Source organism: Osmerus eperlanus, chromosome 1 (genome assembly GCF_963692335.1).
Source record: "Osmerus eperlanus chromosome 1, fOsmEpe2.1, whole genome shotgun sequence".
NCBI lineage: Eukaryota > Metazoa > Chordata > Actinopteri > Osmeriformes > Osmeridae > Osmerus > Osmerus eperlanus.
The window spans coordinates 12,247,734-12,275,224 of NC_085018.1; the positions used below are offsets into that span (position 1 = coordinate 12,247,734).

General features: G+C 50.6%; 2 protein-coding genes across 10 annotated transcripts in view; one reads left to right on the top strand and one right to left on the bottom strand.

Annotated features, from left to right (window-relative positions):
- The first annotated feature begins 256 nt into the window (after positions 1-256).
- Positions 257-7,437, top strand: eps8l3a (EPS8 signaling adaptor L3a). 4 transcript variants are annotated; one of them, XM_062460563.1, is made up of 20 exons: positions 257-404; positions 1,336-1,421; positions 1,563-1,633; positions 1,771-1,835; positions 2,042-2,200; positions 2,456-2,605; positions 2,790-2,854; positions 2,963-3,090; positions 3,226-3,353; positions 3,872-3,977; positions 4,119-4,192; positions 4,289-4,363; positions 4,746-4,900; positions 5,502-5,643; positions 5,743-5,774; positions 5,866-5,962; positions 6,050-6,157; positions 6,368-6,468; positions 6,562-6,694; positions 6,807-7,437. In XM_062460563.1, exons 2-20 carry the CDS (start codon positions 1,357-1,359, stop codon positions 6,837-6,839), a joined length of 1,887 nt encoding a protein of 628 aa, XP_062316547.1. In that variant the 5' UTR covers positions 257-404; positions 1,336-1,356; the 3' UTR covers positions 6,840-7,437. The 4 variants fall into 4 exon arrangements, with proteins under 4 accessions (XP_062316547.1, XP_062316552.1, XP_062316551.1 ...); XM_062460568.1 differs by having other exon boundaries at positions 6,386-6,468; XM_062460567.1 differs by having other exon boundaries at positions 4,746-4,891; positions 5,499-5,643.
- Positions 7,438-7,445: 8 nt separating this feature from the next.
- LOC134019551 (AMP deaminase 2-like) overlaps positions 7,446-27,491 on the bottom strand; it is a 31,793-nt gene continuing 11,747 nt past the window's right edge. For 4 of the 6 annotated variants that reach the window (XM_062460545.1, XM_062460552.1, XM_062460514.1 and 1 more), the window contains 18 exons: positions 20,274-20,398; positions 19,988-20,118; positions 18,777-18,845; positions 17,547-17,658; positions 17,274-17,460; positions 16,956-17,097; positions 16,725-16,814; positions 16,444-16,573; positions 15,974-16,168; positions 15,022-15,153; positions 14,622-14,785; positions 14,191-14,317; positions 13,819-13,982; positions 12,857-12,977; positions 12,422-12,595; positions 12,209-12,319; positions 10,025-11,935; positions 7,446-9,954 (listed from right to left, as the gene is read on the bottom strand). In XM_062460545.1, the coding sequence (XP_062316529.1) occupies positions 11,717-11,935; positions 12,209-12,319; positions 12,422-12,595; positions 12,857-12,977; positions 13,819-13,982; positions 14,191-14,317; positions 14,622-14,785; positions 15,022-15,153; positions 15,974-16,168; positions 16,444-16,573; positions 16,725-16,814; positions 16,956-17,097; positions 17,274-17,460; positions 17,547-17,658; positions 18,777-18,845; positions 19,988-20,118; positions 20,274-20,398 (2,393 nt within the window). In that variant the 3' untranslated portion in view covers positions 7,446-9,954; positions 10,025-11,716. The remainder of the gene's footprint in view (positions 9,955-10,024; positions 11,936-12,208; positions 12,320-12,421; positions 12,596-12,856; positions 12,978-13,818; positions 13,983-14,190; positions 14,318-14,621; positions 14,786-15,021; positions 15,154-15,973; positions 16,169-16,443; positions 16,574-16,724; positions 16,815-16,955; positions 17,098-17,273; positions 17,461-17,546; positions 17,659-18,776; positions 18,846-19,987; positions 20,119-20,273; positions 20,399-27,491) is intronic. The other 2 variants (XM_062460530.1, XM_062460538.1) reach the window with 2 other exon arrangements.

Consider the following 27,491-nt stretch of genomic DNA (forward strand, 5'->3'; position numbering starts at 1 on the left):
ATGTCAGTGGAATGTGCCTCCCTGGGCGACACTGGTGTGGCAAGAACAATCACAAGACAAACGTTCGCCCTCCCCATCGGGTACCCTTTGCTCCAAGGGGATACCTTCAGCATATCGGAATAAATACCAGACACACCCACAACCATTGAACTTGGTGGTAAACTCTGTAAGTGGTGGCTTGTCTCTAGAGGTAGTCCCAGATCAGGAGTCACACACAGCAGCTGGCAATCCCCTGGATCAATGTGCCCTCTGTGGACTTTGCTCATTTGTGTTTTATAAGGAAGTCTTTGGAGCACATCCTCAGTGCTCCGTAACAGGAATTAAGGATTGGAATATGAGTTAGATTGGTTCGGAAAGAGTGGAGACGAGTGGATACTAAAGTGAATAGGATTTGGACACAACAGGTAAAGTGTGTGTCATATTTATTTAAGTTGGATATGGTTGATGGTACAGCTTGTACAGTCAACTTCCTGATTAGAAGATGGTCATTAAATGACTTCAGAGCTTAGACCGGAAGATTTCAACATTTCATTCAATACATTTGAATGTATACGTTATTGTGTTGAGATACAGATATATAAATATCAAGATAGATAGATATTGTTCCGACGACAAGGGAAAAAAGAATATGGTGAGATAAGGAGTGTTGTGAAAAAACATGTCTGTTCATCCTTTGACTGATTTAAACACTTTATTTGTACTGTATTTGCCATTTGGTTATTTATAATCTATGAATTGTCAAAAAAAACATGTTCCTACTTGTTGCTAGACCTAGCTCCGGAAATATTATTTGTCCCATAAACTTGCCGTTGCCTGGCAGCTATCTTCTACAGTGCAAGAAGGCCAAACAGAGCCCCTGTCATTTAACAAGACTAACTTTATCATTTGTCTTCAAATGTATACTGTAGGTTATGGTCTAAATCCAAAATGTTTAGACTGAATTGTTTTTCAATTCAATAATTGAATTCCTTTTATTCCATATTCTAAATCGTTCAGTTTTTAAAGGTACACCACAGTGTTTCTTCAGTGTGAATGATTGACTGGAGTCTACCTGAGCTGGGATCAGGTTTACAGCCCTGAGGGCTCTGCTCGATAAAGACAGATTAGTCATTCGCCGGACATCAGGACTAAAAAAGAAAAAAGATTGTCAACAATACGTTAGTTGTATCATCATTGATTGGAGCCAATCACAGATAACCCTGATGAACGCAGATGACAAGTGAACATGCTAGCCCTGTAAATGGGATGACAGTACATGTTATCACAGTAATGTGTTTGCCAAGGTAGTTTTCCACGGAACGTATCTGAGGGTTTGTTATGCAACTGATACTGCAGGCGGGACTCCAGAGTGTCAAGATGTTCCAGAGGAACAGTCCCTTTGGCGACGACACCAGCAGCTACTCTGGCTCCATACAGTCCAAGTACGTCACCCCACATGTCTCTGTCAGGTGTCCCTAACGAGAACTAGAAACTGGAGTTTGGTAGCAGCCTTATTCTCTTATTCTCCCTTTCAGTCTGGTTTGTTGTGGACTTGTTCATGTTCTCCTCTTCTCTGTTTTAAGTGTGTACTCTGTGGATGATATGTCATCCCAGAGATCAAATATCTCCAGACCCAGTGGCAAGTCAATATACTGTGAGTCAATGTATCTAACAGAACATTTGATAATTGAGTGTGGAACTAAATAACATGATCCTTTTCAAAATGCCAGTCTATCAGAACGCCTCAGTGTTCAATGTAGGTTGTTTCTGTTATTTTCCATTTCTCAACAGTGCAGAGAAGAGAATATGCTGATTCTATCAACAAGATGATGAACAAGTTCCAGTACAGAGTAGAGGTATTATCTTCTTGTTACAAAAATATAATACCATCATGTTCTGTTAAGTTAAAATCGAACAATTTTTCCTTATTATACTGAAAACCGTGAAGCGTCTACAAAGTGTCTCATGTCCGAAGCACGTTTTTCGCAATACAGAATGGACACTGTATTCTTCACAATGCAAGTGAATGTAAGCCCTGGCCCTGTTCCTGTTCCTGCTGCAGCACCTGTTCACCTGTGACCTGGATGGGAAGGAGGTGCAGGATGTCGGGGACTGTGTGGAGCGCTTGAAGCTTCTGGATGGTATGGGCCGTGTGTGGGGCCAGGAAATGGTCCTGGAGGTACGGGATGGCAACCTGCTGCTGACCGACATTGAGACCAAGGTCAGTACTTCAGGTGCACTCATTGACAGGGGACAGACACGCTGTGCGACAACGTGAACACACGTACAGGGAAGTACAATCGTTGTCATTCTGCCCCACATCTTCGTTCCTTCCTTCCCCCCCCTCCCCATCTCTCTCTACCCCTTCTCATCCCCACCCCCGTCCACCTCTCTCCTTTGGTCATCTCCTCCTCCCCCTTCCCTGCCACCCTGTCTACCTTTCCCCCCCATCTCGCCCTCACTATACTGGGTGTAGGAGGAACTGGAGTGCCTGGCTCTGAGCAGCATCCTGGAGCTGAAGGCCGTGATGGACAGCTGTGTGTACAACTCCCTGCTGACCGTGTCGGTGCATGACCACAGCAGGAGAATCACCAGCGTCTTCTTGTTCCAGTGTGAGGAGCTCAGGGTGAGGAGGCAACTGGAGAGTCGCTGCTTTACTGTAGTTATACTGTAGCTACACTGTAGTTATACTGGACCATACAGTTTGATGTTATACAACAGTTAAGCTTACCCAATAACTGCTAAACTTAATCTAAGAATTTTTGTGACGTGTTAAGTGTTCATTTAACTTTCTGAATGTGGTTATTTAGGCTGAATACATTGAAAAGGACTTAAAGAGAGCTCTTCCTCAGAGAAGAGAGACTTTTGGCTCCAGGTGCAGTCAACTTATTGAAAACACAATTGTCTTTCTGGATTCCATTTCCTCCTATCAACCATGTGTTTTCACATAAAAATAATTCAAATGTCCATGCCTTTCATATAGAGAAAATCTGGCCGCCATAACAAGCCCTCAGATAATTAAGCACACAAGGAACATAGCCCCGCCCCCTGAAGAGACCGAATGGAACCCTCCGAGCGACCCTGTGTCTCAGTGGAGTGCTCCGGACTACGGTGAGAGACCAGAAACAAGGCAGGAGTGAGACTTGTGAGAAGTACATAGCATGTTTTCTATGTACAAATGAACTGGAATAACTGGGCTGAGGCTCTAAATGATATACTGTCTCTTTTTGACAATTTTCTGGGCAGATGAAGCCCCCCCAACACCTGTACCAGTCAGGCCCAGGGTGGAACCCCCCTCCGGACCCCCCTCTGTGGAGGAGGAGCCCCTCCCAGTCTCCCCACAGCGCCAATACACAGAGATAGACAGGAATGTGGTCAGTACTCTGGGTCTGGTCTTCACTCAACCCAAAGCCTTAATAGTTCCAAAACTTACGTACTTCTGCACAGAATACCTTCCCTGGGAATTATGTATGATATGTGCATATGCACAGTAGATTACTGACATATTGGCATTCCCCAGATACTATGTACGCTAAACCACTGCTCTTTTCTTGTACCCATGTCCACTTTGACTGTATTTACATTTACATTTATTCATTTAGCAGACGCTTTTATCCAAAGCGACTTCCAAGAGAGAGCTTTACAAAGTGCATAGGTCACTGATCATAACAACGAGATAGCCACAAAGCATTGCGAGTAGCCAAAACATGAAGCACACATTGTGAACAACCAAAATAAGTGCCAAAGGGAAGAACCATAAGAGCATGTAGTTAAACAAGTTACAATTAAACAACATGAACTGCTATAAGTGCAAGTGTACCTGTGGAAAAAAAGCAAGCAACAATAATAAAACAATATATCACAGCGAGTACAAAAATGTATACCTCTGTAGGACATCTTGAATCACATCTTCACCGATGTAGAAATATTTATGGGCAAAATATCTGCCATAGTGGCCAAAGACGAGAAGAAAAAGAAGAAAAAGAAGAAGGTTAAAGGTGATTTTAATCTTAATTAATTTATAAGACATTAAAATAGTAGATAATCTACTTTTGAAACGATCATACTTTATGGACAGTCATTGTATGATGATGCAGTGGAATGATGTGATGTAATGGAAATCCATTTGTACTTTCAAGCTATAAAAGGCATGCCACCAAGAGAGGAATTTGAATCTTGCCTCCAGAAAATCAAGTTTGGGTTCAACCTGCTGGTAATTATGCTTGTTCTTCATCATCACTCGTACATGGGCCAATCTCATCATCATCCAATGATGCGTTAATCCCAGATGGCCTGGTCTGTGTGACAGGGGGAGCTCAATGGAAAGATCAAGAATCCCAGTGCTCAGGATTTCGTCCATGTTCTCTTCTCCACTTTAGCATATGTAAGTTGCTAATGTTTTTTATGTTTATTAAAAAATATATATTGACTTCCTTTTGGATGCTAAGTAAAGTACTTTAGTTATTTCATATCAAGCCCAGAGACACTCTATTGCATTACCTGAGAGTTTCACTAAGAGTGTGACTACTATAAACACTTTAAACCACTACTGCAGTGGAAGGTTCTTCTGCTTAATCGACAGTCATTCTAAATGAACTCCCTCTCTCTCTCTCTCTCTCTCTCTCTCTCTCTCTCTCTCTCTCTCTCCCTCCCTCCCTCCCTCCCTCCCTCCCTCCCTCCCTCCCTCCCTCCCTCCCTCCCTCCCTCCCTCCCTCCCTCCCTCCCTCCCTCCCTCCCTCCCTCCCTCCCTCCGTCCCTCCCTCCAGGTGGTGTCTCACTGCCCAGAGGACCTGCCCCCCTCCATCGTGGCCCCCCTCCTGGAGCCTATGTGCATCGTGCTGCTGAGTGAGGAGGCCACCCCAGACGAGGACCAGATGTGGCAGTCCCTCGGAGACGCCTGGAACATCCCCAGGTACGACCCCTGGTCTCCTCCCCCTGGTGTCGTCCCCCTGGTCTCCTCCCCCTGGTCTCCTCCCCCTGGTCTCCTCCTCCTGGTCTCCTCCCCCTGGTCTCCTCCTCCTGGTCTCCTCCCCCTGGTCTCCTCCCCCTGGTGTCCTCCCCCTGGTCTCCTCCCCCTGGTCTCGCCCCCCTGGTCTCCTCCTCCTGGTCTCCTCCCCCTGGTCTCCTCCCCCTGGTCTCCTCCCCCTGGTGTCCTCCCCCTGGTCTCCTCCCCCTGGTCTCGCCCCCCTGGTCTCCTCCCCCTGGTCTCCTCCCCCTGGTCTCCTCCCCTGGTCTCCTCCCCCTGGTGTCGTCCCCCTGGTCTACCCCCCCTGGTGTCGTCCCCCTGGTCTACCCCCCCTGGTGTCCTCCCCCTGGTCTCCTCCCCCTGATCCCCCCCCCCCTGGGTCACGTGGATGTGTGTACTGTATACCGTGGACAAAATGTTGAGATGGAGAACATAGGTTCTAAAGTTATAGTCAGGGTTAAGGGTTAAAACAATGTTTACAGTAAATTAGGGATTTATAGTCAAATGTCGCTAGGTTATTTTAACAATGGAACCTCTTGACTAATGTTCTCAGTACCAAATGGCCAGAGGATGACGAGGACATCCCCACCTACACTCCAGAGTTCCTAGACGGCTGGCAGCCCCCAGACGTGACAGAAGGTTCCCCAGAAAGAGAGACCGACAGCGGGCAGCAGAATCAGCACCAGGCCCCCAAACAGGTAAAGACCCCCACCACCCACAACATCATCAAAACCATTAACTAGCATAGTGAAACAAAAGGCTTCAGAAAATATATTTTCAATTACGTGTGTTTACAGAAATCAGCCCCAATGAAGTTTCCACCGTCACAGTAAGCATTATACACACACAACACGCATGTGTTTACAATTATTGTGTGTGTGTGTTTCTGTGTCTATTATCCCATAACTGTGTTTGTTCAGACCAGGTGAGCCCAGTCCCACTTACATGCATGTGAAGTATGATTTCTCAGCCAGAAACCACAAGGAGCTGAGCATCTCAAAAGGAGAGGTGGTTCAGGTGAGCCTCATGAACAACACCCAAAGAAGTCATCAACATTCTGACCGCTGTGTCGTAATGAGTTGGTAAACAACGGTGTCTCCACAGTTACTGGACATGTCCAAGCAGTGGTGGAAGGTGAGGAACTCGGGAGGAGAGGAAGGCTTCGTACCCAACAACGTCTTGGAGGTTCTGGACAAGGGAGAGAAGGAGCAGGTAGGACCCTCCAGCACAGGTTCTTAGGTGACGGATCCAGGCCTCATTGTTGGGGCGTGTGTCTGGTGACCTTGTGATGGTTGTTTTGGGCTAAATACATTTCCTTGCAAAGACCAATAACTAATTTACTCATTTACCCAACACACTTAGCAGGTTGAGCTTTATAGATCTCACCTTTTGCGGTTATTAACAACCATTACTGACCCTAAGCTAACCGGTTCACCACAGACCAAAACCGTCCCCTCCTTGACCAGGAAGTCCAGACCCGATGACGTGAAAGTCTGGCTGGAATACAAGGGCTTCAGCAAAATGTAAGTACCATCCAACATACTGACACACATCCATTTAGGAATCCACACCGACCAGGTCTACTCTAGGATGACCCCCCCCCCCCCCCCCCCCAGCACGGTGCGTTGCCTGGGCGTGCTGAGCGGCTCCATGCTCCTGGGCATGTCCAGGGAAGAGCTGAAGATCGTGTGTCCAGAAGAGGGAGGTCGGGTCTTCTTCCAGCTACAGAACATTAAGTCGGCCCTGGCTGTAAGTGTTAGAAACATTCACGAGAGAAATTTGGAGACAGAGTTTGGTCTCATGACTGGTCTGTATTTGGATTCTTCTTTCCTCACTTTCGATTGATGTCTTCCTTTCTCAGCTTGCCAGTGAAGTCAGGCCAATGGAGCCTTGAGAGGGAGTGGAGGACCAGAGAATAAAGAACATGTTAGAGAAGGAAGACCAAAAACGTTATTTCTGACTTTCAGCATCTGTTAGAGGACTCATAACTTCAACTGAAACACTTTCAGTTACAACCACCATAGCTGCATAATGCTGATATATATGTATGTACATACATACACATAAATAAACATGCTCATTTTATAAACCAGTATTGATAGTTTGAATTAGATGACAGATCATTTGAGGATCTCAAGATTGGTGATTTGTGGATATTTTGTAATTTCATATATAATCCTATCAATTGATTGGTAATGATGAAATATGAATACAATTGGAGATTCATAAATTATATTAATCATACTGTGAATGTCATATCTGTAAAAAAACATTTCAGGTTTATGTTATTGTATATGTGTTACTACCGGTACTGTAATTTGACAGATAAATATAAATGGCCCTGTCTATCCAGTATAAGTAGTTAACAATTGTCTTGTGCAGTATTGGTACAACATAGGCATTCCTTATATTCATGTATATACAGTACATTCTATTTAAATGATAAATGATGTATATAAACATATATCAAATCAATAAAAAATGAATGAAGACAACAATGTTAGATGAATAAACATGCTTTATTCCATCTTCAGACATTACATGTGTACCATATTAGAAGCATCAGAGTGTGTTAAACAGGCACCCTTTATAAAGCCAGGATAGAGACTACAGCACAAGGCATCAAACTAATTACAAATACAGTCAAATCAGTCTGCAATAGAAAAATAAAACAGGATGAGCATGTGGTAAAACAGAGATAAGTGTCTCATGAACATGACATTTGAATAGTCTATGCATTTATGGGGAAAATAATCCCTAGTATTCTCTGTGTAAACATCGATAGATCAACTTCACGGTGTGTGCGAGTCACTGTGTGATGACAGGCGGTGTTGATAGTGACAGTTGTCCCAAGACTCCCTGCACAGCTGAACCACAGCACAACAGAACTGCAATATGGACTCCCAAACGGTAGCTATAGCGGTCATTCATTTAGAACAGGTACAGCTTTCTACATGTGGAAGAAATCAGGTGTAACCTGTGTGCTCGGATGGGTTATGACACGGCGTACACAGACAGGCCGACTGAGATCGAGAACTCAAATGTGAGACTTACATGAAGTAAACTAGTGTGCATCCCAGAGGAACCATAGATAGATTGGATGGATGACAATAAAAGCATGAATGAACCTCGCAGTCCCTCAGTGTGCCGACACTTTGAACAGTTGAACACGGACGCTACATGCTTTGGTACCCACTGCACCCACATCCCTCTCCTAATACAGAACTACAACCTCTGAAAACGTGTTTTTTCTCTCTCGGAATATTCCCTGCAAAATATGATGGAAATATCAAACGACCAGTGAAGAGCTGTAGATCAATGTCCATTTAAAGGAAACAACAAACATTACTCTGCATCGACCTGAGAGAAGTGGAGAGGGTCAGTGAGTAGTGTGTATTTGTGGGAGGGACTGGTACACTGTACTCCTGTGTGTGTGGGTGTGTTTACGGAAGGCAGACTGTATGTGTAGCTTTAACGTCACACAGTACTGTATACTGCAGGTCTTGATAGCAACAGAACTCTTGTTGGCTTTGGAACTTTCTCACCTACAGAAAGATACTCATTGGAGATATTCCTTTTCTACCACAACAATCAACAAAAAACGGTGTTGAAAAAATAAAAAAAAGATATAAAATAGGCAAAATCAACATTCAAGTCTACAAGCTACATTATTGTCAGGCGAATAGTAATAGGAGTAAAGATAACAAACGGTTTCGTTTTCAGGACTAATAACGGCTCACAATGATCTACAGCTACCGCACTTGTCTGTCAGATCTAGACACTGATACATTGTTTATAGAATTTTGCTTATCTCTGTAGCGTTAAAAAAATACACTTTTTACAACTTTGACTCCCCCTTTGTCCAGCAACAAACTCTCTCAGCAGGGAAACACGCCTCTGCTGAGGATCTGATCACATTCCAATTCTGTCAAACATACAATATCCTTTATATACTTTATTAAATTAGATCTTATTCTGTTTTAATTGACTAACAGGTATAATTTTAGAATGCGTTCTACAAATGTACAACTTTAGGTGCATCAACCAGTCATTGTACTGGAACAGTCTTGCCATCATAAGGTACTGTGCAAGCAGACCAGCAGTAGAAGTTACACTTATATTAGATCAATATGATATATCTAAGAAAACAAAGAAAAATAAGCTCACAGTTTGATGGACATGAAATAGGTCCAATGACAGGGAGAAGTAGGTTAGATGCATGGCAAGCTACACAGGACAAAAAGGTGCTTTTGGTGAACACCAGCAAGATGTTACTATGGGGAGTGCGTCAATATCTGTAGCAGCACAGACCTAATGCTGGCCAGTCATGCAGCAAGTCTACCAGGACCCTGCACTGTTCAAACTATCCACTGGGGGGCGAAAGAGCAGACTTCCACTCGGTTTGGCAGCGCTAAAAGATCCCTCACACATACTCCATGCGGTACATGGCCCGGTCGGCCACCTTGGAATCTGTGCTACTTCACATTACGCCCCGGCTTCTCTGACTCTCCTCCCAGGCCCCTCCGTGACTCCATGCTGACATGCAGAAACACAGGACGCACTGAGAACTAGGCAGCTAAAGAGGAACCAGAGGAGGCTACTGGTTTAAAAAGTCAAGGCTTTCTTCTTCAAGGCCAAGGCCTCAGTTCTGGAGGAGGAAGACGAGCATGCAGCCCGGGTCCCTCTGGGGTCGGTTCTGGAGGAGGACAAACAGCACTTCCCTGCTGAAGCTCGGAGAGAGAGAAAGAGGGGGCGTTTCTTGCTTCTTCTTGCTTTTTGTTCTAGACGGTAGCGAGGTGGACTGAGGCTTGACACGTGGAAACAGCCAGGACAGAGGCGGCTAGGCGGTGCCCAAAGCTCAAATTAAAAAGGCACTGGTTAGTCTGTGGCTTGATGCATACGGTGCTCTGCATGCAGTCAAAACACAACACGTGGGACCAAGTCTGGGATCCAGTCTAGTCTCTGCACTGGACCAAAGATAAGTGTGTGTGTTCCTCTCTCCAACACCCCTTCTCTCTCTCTCACACACACACACACACACACACACACACACACACACACACACACACACACACACACACACACACACACACACACACACACACACACACACACACACACACACAGGGGCATGTTGGACAGTTGAGGTAATGGTGTGGGGGAGACCCTCTTTCCCCGGCTTGGACGAAAGTGAACTCATCTTCAGGTACTTGTGCTGGGAGCTGCAAGCTGTGGCCAAGGGGTCTCCTCATACACACATACATGTGCACACACACACGTACACACACACACACACCTCCCTGTTCATACCCCGTAAATGGTCTACCATGAAATCTATACCAAGACGAGATCTTCATACTCTTTTCAATAATATACACACATCTACTCCTGCAGTATACATCTACTCTTCTTGGCTGCTTCATAAAACTAACGGGAATTCTGTCTATGTACACAGGCCGCAGACGAAAATAACCTTCTTTAAATGTTGGCCCCGTGGAATGTTTGCAGTAGACAGACACACAGGCTGGTGTTGGGCTGGACTTTAGCCCTGCATGGGGCTGTACTGGAAGCACTATCTGCTGGCTTTCCCTACAGCCAATCACGCTGTGGGGGGGCGGAGTCCTACGTAGCCAATGAGTCGCGAGAAACATCCCCCGACCCATGAAGAAAAAACCCTGGTGATTGGATGGAGCAGACTGGAGCATTGGTCCAGTGCATCTGCTCTGGTCCCTGTAACATCTCTCTCTAGGCTTCACATCAGCAGCAGCCTCACTGTTTCCATGCAACTTTGGAGTTACTATAGGAGTTTTCCCCTCCTACGTGAAAGGGGGCGATATATAGCCAGACGTCAAGACCCACCCATGCGTTTTTTCTTCTTCTAAGTGCTGTGTAGGTAAAGGCAAAACCGCAGACATCGCTGGTCGTTTTATATTGCTGTTTGTCTGCGTCGCTACTTCATAAGGAGCCTATCCCCTTCGTGCAGACGGGGCACTAGCTAGCGTGGAGCTTTGGTAAGGCAGCGTGACTGGGTTATGGAAGATAAGCAGCTTCGTGGGACGGGCTAACTGTGCAGAGTGTGTGTGTTTTGGTGTATGCGTGCGTGTGTGTGGATGTATACAATCATGCGACAATCTCAGAATGCAACGCAGGGCCTTCCCATGCAGGGTTCTGAACGCTTTGGGAGACCGGGCGGGATTCTCACAGTTACTCTACAGCTGGAGAGAAACCCCACCAGCTTCAGTCTCTTCCGTCTCCCACGTGGGCGTTCCAGGACAACACTAAGCACTGGAGATGTCTCCTGCCAACACTGGCTGTGCAGACTGAACACATAATCACAGTGAGAGAAAAAGGGGGAGAGAGAGAAGATGGGAGAGGGAAGTAGAGGCATAGGAAAATGTGGACAAACACCCAAAGCGACAAAGTTATGGGGGGAAATCAACGATGGCTGTGATAGGACCTAACCAGGACCTGTTGTGAAGACAACTGTACCCCTCCCCGAACCCCAGGCTGGAGGGTGCTGGAGGGGAGGAGGGGAACCGGATGAGCGGTGGGCATACTTGGCTGTCGGTTTGGTCTGCCGGGCTGGGGCGGGCGGGCGGGGGGGGCAAGTGCACAGTAAGAGCTTTTTCAAGGGAGTGCTGGGGCTGGCGTGGGTACGAGAGGTAAGCTGGATCTCACCTCACAACGTGTTGGGAGAGGGGGGGGGGGGGGGAGGAGGGGAGAGGAGGAGAGGTATAGGGGGAGGAGTGGTAGTTCTGAAGGGGAGGGGGTCTAGGGCTTCCCCGGGGCCAGCGGGACCATGGTGAGGGTGTCCTCCTCGTCGATGATGTCCAGCTCCTGGTTGCGCACGGCGTGGGTGATGAGGTGGAGCTCCTCGCTCAGCGTCTCGCTGCGGTACGCCACGCGGATGTCCGGCACGTTGGTGCGGCGGATGTCGTTGCTCTCCGGCCCCTCCCTGCTGTAGTTGGGGCCCAGCCAGTAGCTCTTAGCCTGGGGGGGGGGGGGGAGACACTTGACGTGACACTTAAAACTTTGGACAGTACTTCCTGTTGAAACCCATTCGAAACAAATGAGTCAGCCATGCTTAATTGGTTTGCATTCAAACCCCACCTACTCCAGATCTCTACTCAGTAATGGAAAATAGTTTAGAGATGATCACTACTGGGTGTGTGTCTGCACTCCCCTCCTCCATAGATCTAAACAGAAGAGAGGAAGCCAGGAGGGAGGGATGAGCGGACGGAGAGAGAGAGGAGGGTGGTGTACCTTGTGGGAGAAGCCGCTCATGAGGACACTGTTCCGGGCCAGCTCACACATGTCACAGGAGCTCAGCTTCCACACCTGGGCCGCTATGCTGTACTCCTCCATCAGGGGCTCCTGACACACACACACACGCACGCACACAAACACAATGAACAACTTAGCTTGGAGTGTCTTTGTGTGTGAGCCAGTGTCTGCTGGGTAGGTTTCCCCTCTGACCTTGGTGAAGTGGAACTGCAGGGGGTCGTCAGTGGACAGGGACACGATGAGGCCCCTGGACAGGTACTCAGGCAGGGGGTTACGGTGGTAGCTGAGGAACAGGCTGTTGTTGCTGAGGGGAGACATGGCGATGCCGATCTGGGCCAGGTAGTACAGGTACTGCAGCACTGGGGCCTGGGGAGAACAGATGAGTCAGACAGGGAGTCGACCTGAATCCTGCTGTGAGGTCTGGAGTCTCCAGTCCTCTACATTCACAAGTTCTCTTCATATTCCTCGGCACCAGTGATGGGGCATGAGTAAGTTTTGGGGGCGTGCTGGAACACATTGCTATGCAATGCTTTGGGGAGCATTACAATTGTTTCATTAGTCTCCCTAAAGTTCTGCTGTTGATGTGTTGCTAGGGAGGTGTCGTCATGGAAACAGTGATGTTCTGACCTTCCGAAGCAGCAGCCCGTGAGAGATGTTCTCTGACAGCATGAAACCCGACACCAGGTGGTGGATAGGCCCCGCCTCCCCGCAGTGAGGCCGCAGGACGAACGTGTTAAAGCCACGCCTCCTGCGAAGGACCACACATCAAAACACATTGTGTTCAAACCACGCTAGGTAGCCATGTTATACAGCCCTACGTGTGTGTGTTAGGTAAATATGTTAGCTAGCCCTACGTGTGTGTGGTAGGTAAATATGTTAGCTAGCCCTACGTGTGTGTGGTAGGTAAATATGTTAGCTAGCCCTACATGTGTGTGGTAGGTAAATATGTTAGCTAGCCCTACGTGTGTGTGGTAGGTAAATATGTTAGCTAGCCCTACGTGTGTGTGTGGTAGGTAAATATGTTAACTAGCCCTACATGTGTGTGGTTGGTAAATATGTTAGCTAGCCCTACGTGAGTGTGGTAGGTCAATATGTTAGCCAGCCCTACGTGAGTGTGGTAGGTAAATATGTTAGCTAGCCCTACATGTGTGTGGTAGGTAAATATGTTAGCCAGCCCTACGTGAGTGTGGTAGGTAAATATGTTAGCTAGCCCTACATGTGTGTGGTTGGTAAATATGTTAGCTAGCCCTACGTGAGTGTGGTAGGTCAATATGTTAGCCAGCCCTACGTGAGTGTGGTAGGTAAATATGTTAGCCAGCCCTACGTGAGTGTGGTAGGTCAATATGTTAGCTAGCCCTACATGTGTGTGGTAGGTAAATATGTTAGCCAGCCCTACGTTTGTGTGGTAGGTCAATATGTTAGCTAGCCCTACGTGAGTGTGGTAGGTCAATATGTTAGCTAGCCCTACGTGAGTGTGGTAGGTCAATATGTTAGCCAGCCCTACATGTGTGTGGCAGGTAGTAGCCCTACCTGGTCCCAGACAGGTAGTAATGTCAGTGAACCCTGGCTGTGTGCGGCTGTGTGTGCACCTGCGCAGGTGGTTGAGCACGGTCATGTTGGCGTAGGTGTAGTACAGGTAGTAGGAGTAGGGAGGGTTGTCCTCCTCCGTCCACTGGGCCGGCAGGGGGCTGTCCATGTTGAAGATGTGGTGCTCCGGCTTGGACTCGTCATCCACGCTGTCGAAGCCCACCAACTGAACAGACACACGCGACACAACCACAGCATTGGAACTGCATTACAGCCACACTTCGTCTTTATATTGAATCAGAAGGGGGAAAGAAATACTAATAATCACGTTTTTGAAGGTCTACACAATCCTTGTATTCCCCAAACTAGTTTGTGTACACTTGATTCCTGGTTTAGATGTAGCTTCTAGTCGGGGTCCTCTGTTGTGTTCTTACATGCTGCAGGAAGAGATGGAGCTCGGGGTGGCTGCGGGGGTTGACCGTGACCTCGAACAGGGGCAGGAAGATGTTCTCCAGCATCTCCTGGAAGTTGGCCAGCTGCTTCTTGGTGTGGTACACATCACTGTGGGGAGGAGAGGGGTAGGGGAGGGGGGAGAGTCCGTCACAAACAGGACAAGCCTGAAAAGAGCCTCGATGTTGACAAGGGGGCGTGTTCATCTCAGAGCATATGCGTGGGCGGGCTTCTACTGCGTGTCGTGCGATGGAAGACAACGGAATGACAGCAGACCAAAGCGGAACCCAAATGACAACAATACGCCCTGTGTGACGTTTGGCTTTTCCACTCTCCCTCTGAAGTTCACAACCCTCCATGCTGGGTGCCGTCGTAGACCCAGTGTGGCCCCCGGTCTGAAGGAGAGCTCACTCACAAGAGGCGTGGCACCTGGATGAGCCAGCGGATGTTGTCGGAGTAGACCTGGTGCTTGACGGCCCACTGGGCCAGCCGGTCCCACTCGTCCCGGGAGCGGCCGTAGATGGAGAGGCGCAGCTCCGTGTTCTGGTACTTGCTCTCCTCCAGGTCGGCCATCACCTCCTGGAGGACACACGGGGCCTCGGGGGTCAACGCAGGGACACTGGCGAGCAGGGCTCGGGCTGTTTCTCCAACTGGGAACAACTCCCTCTACTTCATTACTATAAACCACTTACTTTATAATTCAATTATCCAGATAGGATTAGATTGGTGAGGAATGCACGGAGACGGAACATGGTCTCTCACCCACTTGAGTTATATCACAGGCTAAATGGGGGGAGGGGGGGGGGGTCACCTACCTTGATGATGTGAGCAAAGTACTTCCCCTCGATGTGGTTGTCCGTCTTGATGAAGATCTCTCGGAGGATGGACTCTCCGATGGGGTTGTACTTGGCGTTGAACTTGTCGAAGCGGTGGAACGTGTTGCGGTCCTGGAGAGACGAGAGGAACGACGGCTCAGTTTGGAGGAGCTTTCTCTTCCTCAGCCCCAACACCATTGCCCAAATCCCCCCCATTCAACCAGGAACGACTCTTCAAAAATGCGAAATAAAAGCACTCAATCCTCTTCTAACTCTGAATTCAAAGTCCTCTTTCCCCTCCCCTCCCCTCCCTCCTCACCCCTCCCCTCCCTCCTCACCCCTCCCTCCTCCCCTCCCCTCCGTCCTCACCCCTCCCCTCCCTCCTCCCCTCCGTCCTCACCCTTCCCCTCCCTCCTCACTCCTCCCCTCCCTCCTCCCCTCCCTCCTCACCTCCCCTCCCTCCTCACCCCTCCCCTCCCCTCCCTCCTCACCTCCCCTCCCTCCTCACCCCTTCCCTCCCCTCCCTCCTCACCCCTCCCCTCCCTCCTCCCCCTCCCCTCCCTCCTCACCCCTCCCCTCCCTCCTCCCTCCTCACCCCTCCCCTCCCTCCTCCCCTCCCTCCTCACCCCTCCCCTCCCTCCTCACCCCTCCCCTCCCTCCTCCCCTCCCTCCTCACCTCCCTCCTCACCCCTCCTCACCCCTCCCCTCCCTCCTCACCCCTCCCCTCCCTCCTCACCCCTCCCCTCACTCCTCACCCCTCCCCTCCCTCCTCACCCCTCCCTCCTCCCTCCTCCCCTCCCTCCTCACCCCTCCCCTCCCTCCTCACCCCTCCCCTCCCTCCTCACCCCTCCCCTCCCTCCTCACCCCTCCCCTCACTCCTCACCCCTCCCCTCCCTCCTCACTCCTCCCCTCCCTCCTCCCCTCCCTCCTCACCCCTCCCCTCCCTCCTCACCGCGTGCATGTCCAGCGTGTCCACGCTCAGGTCGAAGGCGGTCAGGTTCATGGACTCAAACACCTCCATCAGGGTCTGGCCCTTGCCCCTCTCCACGTGGACGATCTCCCCCGGGTACTTCTTCATGGCTCGCTTGATGAAGCGCAGCAGGTGCTTCTGATTCATGCAGGACGACGCGTGGATGTGTGTGTCCACCTTTGGTGAGTGTGTGTGAGTGTGTGCGTGAGTCGGGGAAAAGTATGCGTTCAACAATGAATCTCCATTACGTTTGGCCACAAACAGGAAATGTGACCCACATTCAAATATGAAACACAGCAGCGATACTGCACAAGCGCATGCATGGGCATGTCTCCAGGAATGAGGATCGACTGTGCATCTACAGAACTACCAAAGTGAGTTACGGGTTCTAGATCTACACTCGGTGGGACTGAGACGCCTCCAGCCCTCCAGGATGTGATGTGGAGGCAGACCTTGCGGATGTTGTAGAAGTCACGGTGAGGGACCTTCTTCTGGGCGGCCAGCTCCTTCATCTCGTTCAGCAGGATGTGCATCTGGAACTTGGAGCTCAGGTACTGCAGACGCCGGTAGCAGAAAGACTTCCTGTACACACACACACACACACACACAAATAGACGCCAGCAAACAGGATGAGACGAATGTGTCTGTAAGACTGGTGTGTTTGTACGGGGTCATGTGTGTGTGTGTAAGACTGATGTGTGTGTGTGTGTGTACTCTCGGAGTGTCCACTCACACAGGCCCGTTGATGATGAGGGCCATCATGACGTTCATGTCAGCGATGTACTCCTTCAGATCTGGGTAGGGCAGGTCCAGCTCTGTGCTCCTGGGACCAACCACACACACTCATTAGTTATCCACACACACACACATACAAAAGGACATATCAGTCACACACACGCACTCAAGCGATCATCTGCCAACGAACAGAAGACACACACTCACTCGCCCACGCATACTGACTCACTTCTCCATGGGGCTCTTCTTGGTGAAGACGTGGACCACCCCGTCCACCATCTTGCAGCTGTAGCCTGTGTCGCCCGGCATGTTCTTGGGGTCCTGGTTCTCGTAGGGGTGGGTCTTCGATACGGGGGGGTGGACAGGGGCATCTGGAGAAGATTGAGGGGGGGGAAAAACGTTTCCATATCGCACTTGACACAACGCATCCAATGGGGTTACTGTGTCGTCATGGATCGGGGGAGGGAGGGGGGGAGTTACTGACTGATGGATGAGTGAGTGAGTTAGTGACACAGTGACTGATGTTGAGGGAGTAAGGGAGTGTTACCAGCGTCCACGGGGGTCTCGGGGATCTCCTCGTAGACGCGCAGATCCAGAGGCTTCTCCCCCAGCTCCTGCAGGGAGCGGGCGGTGGTCTTGCAGAAGTTCTGCATGGACAGGGCTATGTACTTCTCCCGGATGAACAGGGACTTCACCACACACTTGGCGGCGTCTACCAGGTCTATGAAAGGGACCTGGGTAGGGGGGGCAGGGGGTAACCATTGAGAAACCATGGCAACAACACGGCGCCACGCACACGGTGTCTTTGCTGGAGTCTCACCCCACACTTCTCCTCTCCAGAGATGGACACGCGCTGGTACTCTTTCTCCATCGGAATGTGTCTCTCCCTGAAGCCGTCGTCCACCATGTCCTCACTCTGGTCGTTCATGAACCTAGGGAGAGAGCGAAACATGAGGGATGGACGTGGAGGGAGGGAGAGGGAGAGAGGTGGGCAGAGAAAAGATAAAGAAACAGAGAGTAAGAATGAGAGAGATAGTTAGAGAGAGAGAGAGAGAGAGAGAGAGGGAGGGAGAAGGAGTGTAGAGAAATGTAGAAAGGTGACTAGAGACCCCGATAGTAATGTAAGTGTCTAGACACCAAAGTGGGTCATGTTCAGATGAAACTCTGACTGTCTACCTGCAAATAAATCGTCTACTGACTGAAGCAGGCAGTATGACATCATAGATTATGGTTTAACATATAGTCTAACAGCTGCATGGTAATGTAAAGAGACCAGCAGAATAGGTAAAATCTTTGTCGTTGGAAAGTACCAGTATACATGGCCTCAAGGTCCACAGTAAAAAAAGAATAGAAACTGGACCAGTTTTAGAACCCTATAATCATCACACACCGTCAGTTTAACAGCTCTTGGTAATATAACCCTCACCATGGCTACGGCCTGAGTTCTGTTTCCTCTGGCAAAGGTCAAAAGATACCTGTCGCGGCTTTCTATAGATGCGCTGGTAACCATGGCGATAAGCACCAAGGAGCTAATTAAGGCAGTGAAGCGTTGGAGCGCCAGTGGCCTTTCTAGCGCCTTGCCACCTCGACGTACCGTACAGAGACACCTGGCCTCGTCCCCTGGCCTCGTCCCCTGGCCTCGTCCCCTGGCCTCGTCCCCTGGCCTCGTCCCACTGGCCTCGTCCCATTGGCCTCGTCCCCTGCCTCTCCACACTCAAAAACAGGACCAGACTTGCCTGCGCTCACTACCTCATACCACCAGCAGAGGGCAGCTGGATAGGAAACCACTGATCTGCATTACTGACTAAGTGGAACTGGGATAGAGGCAGAGTCCTATTGGTGGGGGAGAGGAGTTGATCCCATTATCAGTTCTGTGCGGAAGATACTGTACAGTCTACATACTGTGTGGCATGAGAATGCGTGGTCAAACGGTATCGTCAAGAGGGAGAGAGAGAGAACAGACAGCGAGAGAAAAGAGAGAGAGAGGGCTAGACCTGGACGGCCTCTTGAAGTCTCTAACAGGTCTCTAGAAGTGAAGTGGCTCACTCACTCCAGGTCGGCAGCACTGTCGATCTTCATGAAGTCCTGCTTGGCTCGCAGCAGGATCTCAGGCTCAAGCCTGGCAGGCAGGACGGCGCGACAGGCAGGCGGGCGCAGGGCATGTGGAGCGGGCAGCAGGTGCATGGCGGCATGGCAAAATAAGGGCGGAGGGGGCATCCGGGGGGCCCAGGTGTTGAGGTGGGGGGGGGTGCAAAAGCAAGATGAGAGAGAGCCGAAACAAACACACAATCAGATGGAGTGGACGTCCGACAGCAGATACACACACAGGACCAGCAGACAAACGGGGGACACACACACACGACACACAGAGGGGGGGGGGGGGGGGGGGGGGTTTAAGGGTGTGAAAGATGATCAAAGGGGGAGGGAGGTTGGAATAAACAGAGAAGGATGAGTTAGCAGTAGAACACCTTGATTGGTCACATGAGACTCCAGTGGGAGCCAGATAATAATAACCCCTCCCACACTCCCCCCACTGCCCCCGTAGAGATTGGCTTAGTGGAACAGACAGTCATCACCATCTCCCCAGCAACCCAGACAGCGCACCCCTCCCTTGGCCCCATGTGGTACAGTCTGGACCACCCTGGGCCGAGGGCTGACTGGCCCAGTTAGCTGCTGTTAGTTAGCTCGCAACTGACACTGTGGAAGCTCTTGAGCGTGCACCGTATGTGAGAGAGAGAGCTGTGTGTGTGTGAGAGAGAGAGAGCTGTGTGTGTGTGAGAGAGAGAGAGCTGTGTGTGTGTGAGAGAGAGAGAGCTGTGTGTGTGTGAGAGAGAGAGAGCTGTGTGTGTGAGAGAGAGAGAGCTGTATGTGTGTGAGAGAGAGCTGTATGTGTGTGTGTAAGCGCTGTGTGTGTGTGTGAGAGAGAGAGCTGTGTGTGTGAGAGAGAGAGCTGTATGTGTGTGTAAGAGCTGTGTGTGTGTGTGAGAGAGAGAGCTGTGTGTGAGTGAGAGAGAGAGAGAGACGGGCTCAAGGCAGTCAGGGACTACTTTTATGGGGCAACCTTAACTTGTGTCTGTTAGGGGCCTGTCAGGGTGTCTATGTGTGTGTGTATGTCAGTGTGTGTATGTCAGTGTGTGTGTGTGTATGTCAGAGTGTGTGTGTGTCAATGTGTATGTCAGTGTGTGTGTGTGTCAGTGTGTGTGTGTGTGTCAGAGTGTGTGTATGTCAGTGTGTGTGTATGTCAGTGTGAGTGTTGCTCACTTGATGTCCTGGCTGATCTGTCTCTCCAGACGGTGGCGTCTCTCCTCCAGCTGCTCGATGGGGCTGTCCTCTGGGAACTCATAGGGAGCGCTGCGCATCTCGCTCTCCGCCAGGCTGCGAGTGAACAGCTCCTACACACACACACACACACACACACACACACACACACAGGTGTAAACTCCTAACGAATACGCACGAGAATAGGGACGCCCCGATGAATTTGCCGAACCTCCTCCGAACCCCTGTCCGTGTCCGTCAGCCAGCTGGTGTCACACTGGGGACTCACCTCGGCGATCTCCTTGTACTTGCCGTCCATGGAGGTCTTCAGGTCAAAGTGCTTGAGGGTGACGGGGGTCCCGGGGAGGGAACGCTGGGGCTTGAGGGGCTTGGGCCCTGTGGCTCCACGCAGGTCTGCAGGCAGGGGGGAGAGAGAGAGAGACACAGAGAGAGAGAGAGATAGAGAGAGAGAGAGAGGGAGGCAGAGAGAGAGAGTCAGACCTAAGCGTTTCAGCACCTCCAACATGAGCTCACTAGACTCCTGACCTCATCCACCCACACAGAGTCCTATTCAGCCCCTGTGCTGCTGTAGCTGATTGCAGCCCTGAGCGAGCGAGCGAGTGCCTGGCTGCAGGCTGGAGCTAGCCTGGCTCTGGGTCTGTCTGCCACACCCAGGGCCTTTCACATGCTGACGCTGGAGCATTACTGCCGAGACCCAGGCGGACGCCAGCTACCCGTTGCCGTAGCAACTCTCAGCTTAGTGTGTGTGTGAGGTGAAGTGATAATGCCACTTCACCCACCGGGGGTGTCTTGTACTGTGTGTGTGTGTGTGTGAGGGTGAGCAGGTAAAACACAAAGAGCTCTTTGTACCACTGACTGTGAGTGGGGGCTTTCATAGCCTCAGGATGAAAACTTGTCAGCTGACTCTGATTCTGACATTCATGTGTGTGTGTGTGTGTGTGTGTGTGTGTGGTTCCAGACAATTCTGCTGCGTCAGTCACACTGCAGGGGACCCTTGAGACTATTTCGGTGCAGACAAGGCCTGTAACCGACAGACGTGTGTGTGTGTATGTGTCTCACACTACTCTCTAGATACACGACACAGCCACAGGCCCTCATCAGTTTCAGCCATAAAGGATCATCATCATTATCATCTTACACACACACACACACACAGTTATGCTGAGTGACCGGTACACACACACACGCACACACACACGCACGCACGCACACACACACACACAAGCACGCACACACACACACACACAGGCAGGCAGTGTTTAGTAGCCCTGCAGCCTGATCCTTCACAACGACCACACTGGGCTCATTCAGTCCTGCTGTTACACCAGTGAGGTCATCACCAGCCCTCTCCAGCAAACTGCAATGTCTTTCTGGAGACAGACCTGTCTGTGGGTCATCAAATCTCCCCAATCTACAGTGAACACACTCATACACACCCACGCTGTCTTGGATTCATTTATGTAGCTCTATGAGGACCAAACACACACACACACTTACACAAACCCTCACGTGAAAACTGTGGTCTGACTCCCTCTCGGACAGACCTGAGGAATGTCATTAACATGATGAGGCTTATTCTAAGACCCGTACAGTCACTGATCTAATAACCACTTCAACATACTGATGTTCTAACAAGCTGTGATCACAGGCCAGCTACTGGGGGCACACACACACACACACACACACACACACACACACACACACACACACACCACACACCACACACACACACACACACACACACACACACACACACACACACACACACACACACACACACAACCCTCCCCCCCAGGGCCTGTTCCGCTTCATCAAAACATAACAGAGGTTCTATTATGGAGAGATCAGTTGGCTTTAATACAACATCACCATTAGGCAAAAATAGACCTCTTTCCCTCTCTCCCTGTCTAAGGCCTCTGTCTCTCATTCATAATAGACCTCTCTCCCTCTCTGTCTAAGGCCTCTGTCTTTCATTCATAATAGATTGGAGCTTCTGGCTGCATTGGCCCCTTCCAACCTCTCTGCAATGCAGACATTGAGGATGTCAGCCTGGGTTAGATCCACCAGACACTAAGACTGGAGGCAGAGCTCAGGAAGTCTTTTTAGAGCGGGCGCTGTCCGAGTCTGGATTATGATGTTTACATTTGGGCCTCCAAGTACCGGTACTGTCTTAGTGGAATGATAGCAAGGTTCAAATGAGACCCGGGCCTGCTCTGTGAGCAGGTAGTGGAGGCTTTGTGGGTGTGCGCGTGTGTGTGTGCACGTGTGTGTGCACGTGTGTGTTGTGGGGGGGTGGGGTTGGGGTTCTAAACATGTTCATTCATCCTGGATTCGCGTTCCCCTTCATTTTTAGTATTGAGCTAGAAGAGGACCAAAGTGGAAAGGCACACACACAGACACACACACACACACACCACACACACACACACACACACACACACACACCACACACACACACACACACACACACACACACCACACACACACACACACACACACCACACACACCCGTGCACGACAAAGTGGCGCGTCCTCCACTCCCGCCTGTTTCCGTCGGAAACCGATGACTCTCATTCCCAGTGTTGTGGAACCACACACGAGGCAGCGAACGACGCCGTCGCCCGGCGCGCCTCCCCTCACCGTCTCCACTCGGCGAGAGCCCTGCTTCCTCAAAGCGGTCACGTGACACGACATCAAGCGCTCCGCAGCGTGAACGCTCCCTCTCGCCGGGGCAGCGTCTAGAGAACGCTCGGCGAATCATCCTCCCGTGTAATCGAGGACATTACCGACCCTCCTTATGTGCGAGGGCGACGATTAGTCTGGGCCACCTGCTGCCCGCTTCGCATGGCCGACGTGGGCAGGACCGGGTGCCGAGGCCAGATAACAGAGTCTGATAGGGGGGGGGGGGGGGGTTGGGCTCTGTGATACAACACAGTGTTATGGTTATGGTGTCTCCAGTGTCTAGTCTGGTCAGACAGGCTGGCCTTGAGAGGACAGTATCATCCACACACGCGTGAAATATGGGCCCATACACACACACACATGCGCACATACCCCCCCCCCGTGTACAGAATTCATTTAATCCCCCTAACCTCTCCACCACAGATGCTCCTTAATCCAGCATTCCCCTGACTCTATTTAGCCACAGTGACCTCAGTGTGTGTGTGTGTGCGTGTGTGTGAGTGTGTGTGTGAGAGTGTGTGTTTGGGGTGGATGGGGACAACCACAGCCCCTACACGCCCATCCAATCCAGCCTGTAAACACTGAGAATAAACCACTGGGCAGTGGACCACAATAGGACCGTGTGGTCCTGGTCCCTGGTAAAACCCAGGGAGATGAGCGGTAGCTAGCAGACACAGTGTCTGTCTGGGGATTAGGAGCAGGGTGACCCTGATGTCTAACATCCCTGGTACACGGGCCAGACTTTGTGGAGAGGTACGTCACTGAGACATAACAACAGCTTACATCATTCATGTTTATGGATGAGAGCCTCTGCGTGGACTCCGTTTCGCCCTACGACATGATCAAATGATGGGCCGGGGAATTACGAGGGCTTTTGATGTCCGCGGAGAGTACCCACACACAATCGTTTAGATGTAGCTAGCCTGGAGGCGACAAACAAATCATTTGAATTATTTTGTGAATGAAAATGAACGTGTCGCGTGGTGGCCTGTTTCTAGAACAAGCGCGCGCTCACAGGGCTACTGTGCAGGATCCGTCCTGGGTCTGAAATGATCCTGAAAACGAGACAGTGGCCAGACGTACACATGCTTGTTTTTGGGTCCTCGCGCTATTCCTGTTTTCCATGTATCTTGGCATTCAGATTGGCTAGGCAAATTGGGCTGTGGTATTACATACCGACAGAGGGAGTTTGCGAGGGAGAGAGAGGGGGGGGGGGGGTGAGAGCATGTTATCATACAGAACGATACATACTTTCTCATCATCACCATCATCATCATCATCACCACCTGCTTGATCATCATTTTTTCCACCTGTCATTTAGTACATGAAGTACTTCTCCCCTGATCCTAACCCTGCAACCGACAAGACTAAGACCTCCACTGCTCCTCAGCTCAGCTTGTTGTGACTGACAAGCAAGGTGACATGTCCCTATCCAGGGTTTCCCTCAGAGAATTGTTTAGTTAAGGTGGTAGGGTGGGGTTTGCCGTCAGACCGGGGGGGTGGGGGGGGGGGGTTGTTTGTGCGATAGATGCGTTCTGCAGAGAAGGGAGACTGGTGTTGGTCACGGTTTAGAATGGAAGGGAGAAAACAGGACAACGGCGGATATCGTATAAAAAGTTTTGACTACCTAGTTAAAGCGGCAGGCGTGTGTTGCTTAGGCGGCCGCCTTAACTGAAAAGTGCTGCGGGAAACCCTGCTATCTCTATCAGGACCTCTTTCTCTCTCTAGTCTCCTTCTCGCTCCTCTCCTCCTCTCTGATGATCTCTCTTTCCCCCTCTCCTTCTCTCTCTCCTCTCCCGCTGTACCGCGAGAGGACCCAGGTCAGTGACCAGTGTGTCCCACCAGAGCTGGCCGAGGGGCAGCTTGATGACATCATCGCAGAGGTGACCTAGATACCGTGACAGGAGCTCAGAGAGAGGGCGGCGGACGCCCAGAGCCCGCGTGACGCCGGCGCGTGTGGAGTCCCGTCGTGTGAGGGGGGGGTTCTGGTGATGTTTCCATCTAATCACTGACATATTGAAGAATCAAGACAGCTGGTTATTTACAGCTGAGCACACCTTTCTTCCTCACTCCAGAGGGTACACATGACACACACACACACACACTTCACACTATTCCTTAGCAACAGTGGATGAGAATAAACCTGTACTTTGAACCCAGTTGGTCTCAAAAGCCTGTGTGATTCTCAACACTACTCACAGATGACCACTGAGTCAGGGATAATAGAGCAGCCTCATGGGTCGGAGTCAGGGCTGAGTCAGAGATGATAGAGAGGCCTCAGGAGTCAGAGGTTGAGTCAGAGGTGATAGAGAGGTGTAAGGAGAGAGTCAGGACTGAGTCAGAGATGATAGAGGTGTAAGGAGAGAGTCAGGGCTGAGTCAGAGATGATAGAGAGGTGTAAGGAGAGAGTCAGGTCTGAGTCAAAGATGATAGAGAGGTGTAAGGAGAGAGTCAGGTCTGAGTCAAAGATGATAGAGAGGTGTAAGGAGAGAGTCAGGGCTGAGTCAGAGATGATAGAGAGGCCTCAGGAGTCAGAGTTGAGTCAGAGATGATAGAGAGGTGTAAGGAGAGTCAGGGCTGAGTCAGAGATGATAGAGAGGCCTCAGGAGTCAGAGTTGAGTCAGAGATGATAGAGAGGTGTAAGGAGAGTCAGGGCTGAGTCAGAGATGATAGAGAGGCCTCAGGAGTCAGAGTTGAATCGGTGCTGCTGCCACAGTGTTTCTGTGTGAGCCCCTGGATAGCACAGAGCCTTGAGGAAGACCTTGGACGAAGGCCGTTCAGGTAGAACAACAAGGCAGCGATGAAGGCCTTGGATACATGCCTGGACAAATGACATGCCATGCTCTAAATTCTGCACACGCCACCGGCATGTTGTCATGCATTACCTTGACATGCAGACGCACACACACGCGCGCACACACACATTCACGCATGTATACATGCAGGCACACACACACGTACACACACAGGGACGCAGACATGGTATCTCCCTCATTTTTGGAATACTCAGGTTGCTTAAACAGGTCCTTTTAGAACATGCAGGAATGTTATACAAAATAAAACATGATGGTAGCAAACACGAGCCGCTGGGCAGAATTGGGGCTCAGTCTGTTACCAGACCCCGCAGTATAAACGCACACCCTAAACTGTGTCTGAGAAACACAGTCAAGCCATAGCCTGAAGATGCTGCAGGGCTGTTGTCTAGGTGACCTGCTGACGCGAGGGACAGGTGAGCAGGGACATGGGGTGCTTACGGAGGATCACTTCCTGTTACGGGCTGAAACCCATCATGACACCATCTCATCCTATCCCAGCATGCTCCGGGAGGAGTTCCTACCCCGTTTCCATCCAATCATCTCTCCTGATTAACGCCAGAGAGCCAGGTGATGGACTGGCCTGGTCTCCCTGCAGAGACACCAGAGAGCTGAGGAACGGAGACAGGGCCGACACTAGCGACAGACCGGCCCATTGGAGCTGGGAGGCAACCTCCATTCTCTCCAACCTCCGTTCGTCCTCAAGCAGTTCTGTTCAACCCTATCCTCCTGACATCCCCCTCATCCCTCTCCCGGTCCACCCCACACCAGCTCTTCTGCAGGCTTACAGAAATAGTCCTCAGACTGCGCAGACTAGCAGTGCGTGTCGCCTGGATACCCTCAGGTACCTAAGCTAGTTACCACACAAATGAGCTCTCTGCACACATACATGCACACACACACACACACACACACACACACACACACACACACACACACAGAGTAATAACAACAACACAGTTCCTCTGGGACAAATGATCTCTGAGAGAGAAGACAGCATCCTAGCGGTCAGGTTGCAAGAGCGGCGTACAGTACCTCTCTCCCTGTCCTGTCCTTAGTCTCGACGGTGACCGCCCCGCATGCACGCTCCTGCGGGCTGCTGGGACGTGCGGGGCCCCGGGACAACGTTGCTGCTCGCTACCTCCACCGGTACGACGGATGTAGAGAAGGAAGGAGTGACAGAAGAAGAGAGGAGAAACAGGCTCTCCCCTCCGATAACTGGCAGCACTGGGCTTCTCTCTTTCCTCTCTCTCCTTCTCTTCTCTTTCTCTCGTCCTCTGAGAAAACGGTCTCCCCTCTTCTCTGTACTCTCTACCGGTTGTGTTTTCCCCGAGCCTGGCCTCTCTCTCTCTCTCTCTCTCTCTCTCTCTCTCTCTCTAGCGCTGCCTGTCTCTCCCAGCTGCTTCCTGGATAGGAGGGCCGGCTCACTGTACACGAACAGCGAAAGGCTACTGGCTCCTGCATTTAAATACCTCCCACATTGGAGCGTACCACGTGGCAGAAAGGGGGGGAGGAGAAAGGGAGTCTGGAGGGGCGGAGGGAGGGAGGGAGGGGGGGGGGGGGCTGCAGCACTTCACAGCTCTGATCTATTGTGCTGTGGGATGGAGGAGGCTGGGTCTCTCTCTCTCCCTGCCCATCCCTCCCCCTCCTCCTCTTCTTCCCTCAGTCTCTCCCTCCCTCCCCCACATCCTCCTTTCCCTTCAGTCTCTCCCTCCCCCTTCTCATGACAGCACTAGCGCATACATGCTGTTGATGTGTAGCGTGAAGGATAGATAGATAGATAGATAGATAGATAGATAGACAGACAGACAGACTGATAGACAGACAGACAGACAGACAGACAGACAGACAGACAGACAGACAGATATGGTATACATGTTACAGCAGCAAAGAAGAATTAGAGCTGGTAACAAGGTGTGTGTCTGTCCGGTCTGCCTGATTATTTGGGGGGAATGGCTGTTTGTCTGAACCAGAATAACCTTAACTGTGAA

Bases quoted from the DNA above. Each gene is read 5' to 3' on its own strand.
- eps8l3a (XM_062460563.1), top strand. From the start codon at position 1,357: ATGTTCCAGAGGAACAGTCCCTTTGGCGACGACACCAGCAGCTACTCT. The intron at 2,606-2,789 runs GTGAGGAGGCAA...GTGGTTATTTAG, and splicing joins TCCAGTGTGAGGAGCTCAGG to GCTGAATACATTGAAAAGGA. The intron at 4,193-4,288 runs GTAATTATGCTT...TCTGTGTGACAG, and splicing joins AGTTTGGGTTCAACCTGCTG to GGGGAGCTCAATGGAAAGAT.